Below are 8,813 nucleotides of genomic sequence, written 5' to 3' on the forward strand. Positions count from 1 at the left end.
TTGAAGAGGGACGCCTTCATCTGATATAACCATCCACCACCATCTTTTGTTGTATATGTACACCTTTACAAACATTTCATTCAAATAGGTGGCTCAGCTATTTGGTTATACAGACGTCCCTCAACTACTTCCCTGTCTCCCAGAAGGAGGATGATGGACTGCAGGAAGATGGCAAGCTGCAGTCCATCGGGTTCACACTTCAGAGGACCCTACAAGAATCACGGTGGTGCTTATTATTATTATTATTATTTCCAGACGATTTCATTCAGTTAAAAGCAGACTTTTTATTCGAACTGATGGGTTTGAGTTAACCCTTTCATTCACCAACTACTCTTGTGAGCTGAATAAAGGATGTTAGTTGAATAAATCGGATGAAGACATCCTTGATTTGAAAGGGCTAAGGATACTCATTTTATTAGTTCCAGAAATTCCAGGTGAAAACCTTCATGTTTTTTTTTTTCTTAGTAATTGCGTACAGTAAGCAACAACGCAATGAACGCAAACAGAGAAGAAGAAGAAGAGTCAAGGTAGTGCAAGTTTCTATGAGAGATTCGTTTACAGTCGCATACCTTTCAAGTTACCAAGGATAATTGCCTTTTAGGACGCCGCTTTTCCTGTAGCGTGAAAGAATGAGTCAAGACGTTATTGTTGATGCTCTGCCGTACATCGACACTGGCTACGATGAACCAGGAGTGAGAGAAGCGGTAAGACAAACCTCGTCCCACAAACATCCTTTATATCAGTTCCGTATTATTTAAAGTACTATACTCATGGCTTAACCTCTTTTGGACCAAGAACTGATTCTACATATGTTCAGGAATAAGTTGTTAAAATGGTCAGACAGTCTTAGCTTACTTTAATTGATCTTGCGATTTTATTGTATATGGTACTTCATACAGTAGTAGTTTATTCATAATGGATGGGAAATGAGGATGAACCACAAGCCCCAGATGTCTTTTGATCATAAAGTAGACAGTTGTAACAATGTAGTAAAGGTTTATCATTTCATAAGTGAGTCGTAGCAGTTAGGTAGATTGGTTTAGTTTCCTTTCATATCTCCATAGATTCTTGATATATATTTGGACACATGGAGTCAATACACTGCATTATTCTACATCACTTTACCTAGAACCCTTCCCTCGTAATTGAATATTAACATCAGTGAAATATTTGTTGAAACCGTTATGTGAGAGGGCGTTTTACTAGTCTATTAACAGTTGGCAGAGCAGTTCAAGCTACCCGTACAATATTAGCCAGTCGCATTGTCTAGGTTGTTTGGTTTAATATAGGTCAGGTTAGTTTGATGCCTAAACCCAGTGTAACGTAACCCAGGGATCAGATCTTGAATTTTGTTCTCAGTTATCTTTTTTTTTTTTTCCTTGGAGGGAACAATTTGTGGGCTTCTAGTCTTTGGTTCCATTTTCCTTGCATATAGAAAAAACAAATGTAATTGGATACAGCACATCATTCTGCTTGAACCAAAACGGATCCCCAAGGCTACTGTCTATGGTAATGCTGTATTTTGATGGAAATTTATTTCCATTTATGGGCATACTTTATAGAGAATGAAAGTTAGTAGAAAGTGAGATATACGCTGGACTTGTGATCGGGGGATTGCAAGTTCGAGCCTCGCCCGGGCTGCCGTGCCAGGAGGGGTAGCTCCCTCCTGTAACCCTAGCGGGGCTATATAGTCCAATACAGGGCTTAGCTCGGGGGAACTCCATTTCTCCCATTTTTTTTTCTGGATATACAGGGATAAAAATTAGCCATAAAATATGTATCATAGACTAAAAATGAGTTCAGGAATTAGGCAGTGTCACTGGCTGATATAGCTTTGCTAGCATGAAAGACCATCCTTGAAAGTAAAATATATATATATATATATATATATATACCCGGTACACACACACACACACACACACACGTTATGGAACAGAACTACACATTTTAGTACTGAATAATAAAATGGGACATATTCAGCATCATAGCCCATGTACAATGGTGTGGTGAGAGGCAAAGATAAATGGTACTTCCCATAAAAACAAAAACAAAAAGTTAAACGTTGTGTTGGGGAATACCTGTATATGAACATTTCATCAAGATTATTTTGATAACAGTTATTCATATTGAAGTATTTCCTTGAACTAATGGAATACTGCTGTGGTAGCTGAGTGATTAGCATTTCTAGCTATGAAGCTGCTGGCCTGATAGTGTCAGGCTTTGATTTGTGGTCTAGGTAGCTGGCACCACATGACCTGGGTGTCCATTCACCCATTTTGGGTTGGTGGGTATAATGAGTACCTCAGGTAACATCTGGGGGAGACAAATGGGGTACCTAAACATTACAGAGGTCATGTAGCCTATTTCCATCTGTGTCTTGAGTCAGAATTGTCCCAATAATCTCACTCTAGACATACTGCAGGCTATGCTGATGGTAGAGAGTGAGACAAGCGAACATAGATACCCGGTAGATAGGACATGTGTCACAAATCATAAGTATTATAAGGAATAATTTTGGTGCTAGAAAGAGATGCCTTCATGTGGTGCCACCGATATGATGGATGGTGGAGTTGTCTGGTCGTACAAACATCCCTGTCCCCTCTGTATCCCCCAAAAGGAGGATTGTGGACTGCTGAAGAAGGGTAACTTTGGTCTGCAGTCCACAGGGTTCACATTCAGAGGAGCCAGGTGTTGCAACCATTATCACTATAATAATTTCACAATCCCCCCACACTCACAGGCCCTGGCGATGGTCGAAGATGAGAAAAAGCGTTACCGACCTACCAAGAACTACCTCGAACATTTACCGCCGCTCAACCTCGCTGCTTTTGAGGTAAATATAATTTTGGGGACCACTTTTTTATATACTGTATACTAATTGTCATATTCTTGTCAGATGGTGGACTGCACAAGAAGGGCAACATCAGCCTGCAGTCCATTTGATTATGTTTAGATGTGCATGGGGTTACAACAATAACAACAACATATCCAGTGACACAAGATACAACCCCCAGACAGTGCCCTCATCAGAATGCAGCCCCTCTCATTACAGCATATTTACTTAAACATCTCACTCTCACAACACAAACAGTCCATCATAACCTCATCAGAAGATCCTAGGGTGGGCCTGGGTTAAGTGACTAGTTTCATCAGTCCATTGGGTTTGCATCCAGGGGCCACAACAACAACAGTTCAGTGTTTTTATCTGTTTTATTCGTGCTATCTAGATTATTTTATTCATGTCAGAAGATCTCTGTTAGTAGTGGAGGGGTTAATGAAGGCTGTATCCAACCCATATACTGTAGTTCCAAATGCCTCCCTAAAGTTGAATAAAATCATCTGGGAGCCACAAAAATAAACCACCAAGGACATCGCCCCTTCACTCTGCTGACATCTTGTGTTTCTTCTCCCGATCTCCAGTTGCTTTTATGGAGGTAAGAAGAATACCCTTAGTAGCAAAGCTGTTAAAGAAGACTACTGTATATGCTTTAGGCTTCATAAGTCCACCATGCTGAATTGAATTGTCAGGTCGAAGCAAGAATACACTAAAAAGTTAAAATTGCTTCTCAAGTCTTTTGTATGATTTATTCACTTAGGGTTTTATTCAGTCCAACACCATCTTCATTTATCATCACCATCATCATGCTGACCTCATTTTCCCACTTTAGGATGGATTTCATTCAACATCACAGCAATCAGAAGCATCAGTTCAAATATTATCATTAGGTATTCTTTCTCTGCTATTGATGCAACAAGGAGGTTTATTGAGGCTAATACGAGATTATTTTATTCAGTCTGGAGGAGTTCATGCAGTTAAAGGTTGTATCTTTCATTTATTTCCACTGATGACATCATTTTTTAGTTTATTTATTGCTGCTACCAGATAATTTGATTCAGCTAAGGAAAGGCCTCTCATATTCAGATGACTTACTAAGGTCATAACCAATCCCTCCAGTTTGAAAAATCTCCCCTAAGATGAGTAAAATCATCAGGAGATAGCAAGAACTAAGAAAAAATGAATACTGCATATCCCTGGTCACAAGAAGTTAATAACAAGGACTTATGGGTGCTGAGAGTGACACCTTCATGTGGTGGCACCAATATACAGTAACAGCTGCTCCATTGAGTCCATTGCCTGCTGTACAAATGTCCCATGTCTCCCTCTGTCCCCTAAAAGGAGGATAGTGGGCTGCAGGAGGAAGGCATTTGTACCTGGCAGTCCACTGAGTTCACTTTCATTTGAGCCTAGGGTTGCAACTATCGCTACTGTGCTTCATAAGAGCAGTCATAGATGGAAGTGATGCAGTGTGAATGTTTACACTGAATTATCCACAGACAAAAGTGATCCAGTTGGATGACTTACTAACACTGAATCACCTCTAGACAGAAGTGATGCGGTGTGAGTATGAGCGTGTGGCAGCCAGACAGCCAATGGACACACTGAGCATGAAGCGTTATGAGCTTCCACCACCACCCCCAGGCAAGATGACAGATGTGGCTGCCTGGGGCGAGTGTGTTGACAACTCTATGGCACAGTTAGAACACCAGGCTACTAGGTGGGTGATGTATAACTTACTTTTGTGGACGGTACAGTAAGACCTTACGGTATATTTCACAATAGTAGTGTCACATTGACATCTGTGAAAGATGAATTTCCACAAAGTACGGCAATGAAAATAATGTAGAAGGGTATTCCTCCTTTTTTTTTTATATATGTAATGACTTAAAAACATTTTGCAGTCCATCAGAGCATCACCAGACATTAAAATGTATTCTTTCAAAATGTATTTTGAGTTGATTTAACAACAGATTTTATTAAATTATCCCAAAATATGCCTTAAACTTGTGTATTTTGTGATGGTTTACTCACCTGCAAAAAAACAGATCTGGCAAAGGTGAGTTCTGTACTGTGCTGTACTGTACTGTACCACGAAAGAAAAGGGCTTAGTGTAGATAAGGTATGTCTTCTTTTTGCGACAGCCCTATGCCTCATTAGAATACCAGGCTACTAATTAGGTGTATTGACATACTTTTTGTGGTAGACAGACACAGGCTTCGATAGTACAGGGTTCGAGTTTGGAAATATTGGGGAAATTACAGTATAATGTTTTCTCTCTCTGCAGCCATATGGTGACACATGATGGCATGGTCAGAAGAAAGGCAGATTGATACCAGCCTACACTCTTTTGTCCTTTATTCATGCAGCATTGAGCAGGATGAATATCACATTCAGGATATCCCATGATGTGCCCTGTCCATTGTTCCCGGACTCCTGACTCACCATATACAGTATTTCATTCACCTGTGGTCAGCTGGAGAGGTTAGATATAAGCATCATTAATCCATTTACAACAAGAGGTTTTGCAAAAACTGGATAAAATTGCATGGAAGTAGCAAGATTGGAATAAAAAGTATGTCATCTGATTGCAGAGGTTAAATGTCAGTGTATACAGTACCGTTCGGGACAGTGGAGCCTCCTGGTTATATCAGTGTCACCACATGATAGCATCCATTTCCAGTAGCCTGTACCATGTTTTTAGTGTGAAAATCATGTCATAACTACTATGCAAATGTTTGTCATACACCTAGTTGTGTAAGGGGAAAAAAAAAAAAAAAAGTTTGTGTATAGTGCAAGATTCTACTGTATCTGGTTTAGAGTCAGAAAGCTAAGTAGAGAATTTTGCTTGGAAAACTCTTCATAGTATTTCTGCTGTTTTTGTTTCTGGACTGAACCTTATTCCATATTTAGGTGAGAAAGTGATGTGATGATGATGATGATGATGATTAAAAATACCATGGTGATGATTAAAAATTCCAAGATGATGATGATGATGAATGAGTATGGCATTGAGGACTGGAAGTTGCATGATCGGTGATGATGATGATGATGCTGAAAAGGGACAGAGTGATGATAATGCCTATGATGATGCTGTTGATGTTGATGATATTTATGATGTGTTTGTTAGCGGCATTGATGATAATGTAAGAGTATTATGATGATGCTGATATTAACAGATGTTTGTACTTAATTGGCCTACCTGCAGGATCACCAACCTGGAGCTGATGAATGAGTATGGTTCCGAGAGCTGGAAATCCCACAACACCACCCTTCAGAACATGTTATCTCGCTCACAGGCCACATTGCAGGACCTGAAGTGAGTTTGCGGGCCTCATATCATTGACCTGGCATTATTATAGTAAAGTATATACCGTATAAGTGTTTGTGAGTGTGGTGGAGGGGAATAGGAGAAGGAAGAGAGCAAGGATGAGATGGAGGGATGGATTGGAAAGCTGTATGAGAGGAGGGTGTGAGTTGGAGTGAAGGCAGCCAAATGACAGAGGACAGAGCAACATGGAGGGAATTTATTTGTGGCCACCTTTTACTGGATTAAGGCATCTGGCAATAAATGAATAGATACAGATTGATAGATGTCTTTTATAGAGGCTTGAGGGAGGAAATCATTTTATAGGCACAGTACTATGAAGTGTATAAATGATGTTTTATGTCTGTGAGGAGTCAGAATTCCAGGGGCCTGAATGTTGAGTGAATGAGTGTGAGACCCTTGTACTGTTAGGCATATTTTATTATTTCGATGCCTTTTATACAAGCTTGTGGGGAAAATTATTTTATGGGTAATATGAGGTGCAAAAGTGTTAATGTTTATGTCTGTGGTGCTGAGTTAGGAGATAAAGGAGCAGAATTGGTCACATATATAAGAGTAAAGCACGAATCCATTCCCTTTGCATCCTTATTTCCTTTCATTTCTTTCATCCCCTCCTTTCCATTTACCCTCTCCATATCCCTCCACATTTTACTCTCACTTTGTCACCCTTCCCTCTCTCCTTTCCTTTTACTCTATTCTCATCATTCCAAATGTTGCACTTTTTCACCCTTCCTTCTTCCCTTCTCATTTACTTTTTCCTTATCCCTGAACATCTTTCTCACACTTTTTCACCCTTCCTTCTTTCTTTTTCATTTACTGTTTCTTAATCCCTCCACATTTTACTCACACTTTTCACACTTCATTCTCCCCTTCCACCCACTTAGCATATCGTTATCCCTCCACATTTTATTTACATGTACCCTTCTTTCTCCTCTTCAATCCATTTACCTGTTCCATGTCCCTTCACTTTTCGCATGCTTTTTTTTTTTTTCCCACCCCCAGGAAGGAGATACAGGAGTTAAACTGGTCTCGAAAGAGCATGCAGACTAAGGCCGGTGAGGAGCTGCGTCATCTGGAGAGCAGCTGGGTGTCCCTTGTCTCACGCAACTATGAGATTGAGCAGGCGTGTGTTCTCCTGGAGGCTGAGATCGCTAAGCTTGAACGAGAGAAAGATATAAATGAGTGAAGGTGAGATAAATCATCTCTTGTTCCATTCTAGCAACTGACATGCAGTTTTAGTCAGCCGAAAGTGAGTAATAAAAATTTTAGTGTAATTACTAGTACCATTAACAGACATCACTAAGCTTGAGTGAGAGATGGAGAAAGAGTGAAGGTGAACTTTACCTTTACCCTCTTGTGGTGTACTCCAGCTAATTCCAGACATTTTTGTTCTGCTGAGTGTGAGTCATATGAATCTGAGAGGTTTTTTATTGAAGGTGAGATTAAACCTCTTACAGGCTACTCCAGCTGATGACATACAGTTTCATTTAGCTGAGGGAGAGTCATATGAGTCCGAGAGTGTTAACACTGAAGATGTTAACCCACTTCTCATCTATTTCAGCTATTGCCATACAGTTTTATTTAGTTGAGTGAGTCGTACACCACATTGAGTACACCACTTCCCGTCCAATCAGCGAAGTTAAGCAACGTTGGGTCTGGTTAGTACTTGGATGGGTGACCGCCTGGGAACACGAGATGCTGTTGGCATCCCTACGTGTCAAGTGGAGTTGGTGGAAGATTAGTGCCCCTCCCTGCAAAATAGTTAACTCTAAGCCCTTGACCACCCCATTTGGGATACATGGCATCTGGCAATGAATGAATGAATGAATGAGTCGTACAAGTGTGGGAGTGTTATTATTGGTACCATAAACGTCTCTCAGTCAGAACAATTTTAGTACCAGATACTGTATTCTGTTCCAGCTAATACCAGCTACATCCAAGAGGAGAGTGTTAATCCATTATGGTATACCCCAGCAAATGCTAGGCAGTTTCATTTCACTAAGAGGGAGTCATACAGACCTGAAAATATTAATACAGCACTATTAATCCTGTCATGGTCAGGACAACTTGAGTATTCTTTTGAGCAGCCCTAATGCCCTATTATTTGATATTGCTAAAGGTGTCAGTCCCTTCACTAAAATGACATGCCTTTTTTCACTTATTCTTGCAGTCTCCAGATAGTTTAACTCTGCTTACATTGGATGGAGCTTATTATTTCTCAACACATGCTGGAAGCTGCTAGGAAAAAAGAAATTTGAGATGTGTAATAAGATTTGTAATAATGTGAGAGTATCAGCTTGGACTTTGAAGATGAACAGTCAGTCAGAAGAAAGGTCATGAAGGTGGTTGTACTTTTGTGATTGAATGCTCCATGCTGAAGAGTGATGATTGTGTGGCAAGTTACCAAGGTTGTAGCCACATTTCACTCTCATGTACTTGACGGGGTTGATGGTAGCTAGCCATCTGTTGTCAGAAATTAAGTTGTTGATATCTTTTGAACAGTTAAGTAACTTTTTTCCCTTTCTTCTGTTTCTGCAGGTGAAAGACCAGGAAGGGAAGCAGACAGTGGTGGGCAAGGTGGGAACTCATCACAACAATGTTTTGCCACCATTCTGCCACATGCAACCATGCCCATCACCATCATCTTCA

At 40.3% G+C, this 8,813-nt stretch overlaps 1 protein-coding gene across 1 annotated transcript; it reads left to right on the forward strand.

The window, feature by feature from the left end:
- Positions 1-539: 539 nt before the first annotated feature.
- Positions 540-8,813, forward strand: BCAS2 (BCAS2 pre-mRNA processing factor). Its single transcript, XM_080269285.1, has 6 exons — positions 540-704; positions 2,741-2,833; positions 4,384-4,556; positions 6,045-6,155; positions 7,167-7,352; positions 8,703-8,813. The coding sequence occupies exons 1-5, from the start codon at positions 630-632 to the stop codon at positions 7,348-7,350; spliced, it is 636 nt and encodes a 211-aa protein (XP_080125411.1). The 5' UTR covers positions 540-629; the 3' UTR covers positions 7,351-7,352; positions 8,703-8,813.

The sequence above is a fragment of the Coenobita brevimanus genome, chromosome 33, assembly GCF_032717465.1.
Source record: "Coenobita brevimanus isolate Jiangsu-jjx chromosome 33, ASM3271746v2, whole genome shotgun sequence".
In the NCBI taxonomy this organism is placed as follows: Eukaryota; Metazoa; Arthropoda; class Malacostraca; order Decapoda; family Coenobitidae; genus Coenobita; species Coenobita brevimanus.

Coding starts and splice junctions, on each gene's coding strand:
- BCAS2 (XM_080269285.1), top strand. CDS start 630: ATGAGTCAAGACGTTATTGTTGATGCTCTGCCGTACATCGACACTGGC. Junction 705..2,740: donor AACCAGGAGTGAGAGAAGCG/GTAAGACAAACC, acceptor CCACACTCACAG/GCCCTGGCGATGGTCGAAGA. Junction 4,557..6,044: donor TTAGAACACCAGGCTACTAG/GTGGGTGATGTA, acceptor GCCTACCTGCAG/GATCACCAACCTGGAGCTGA.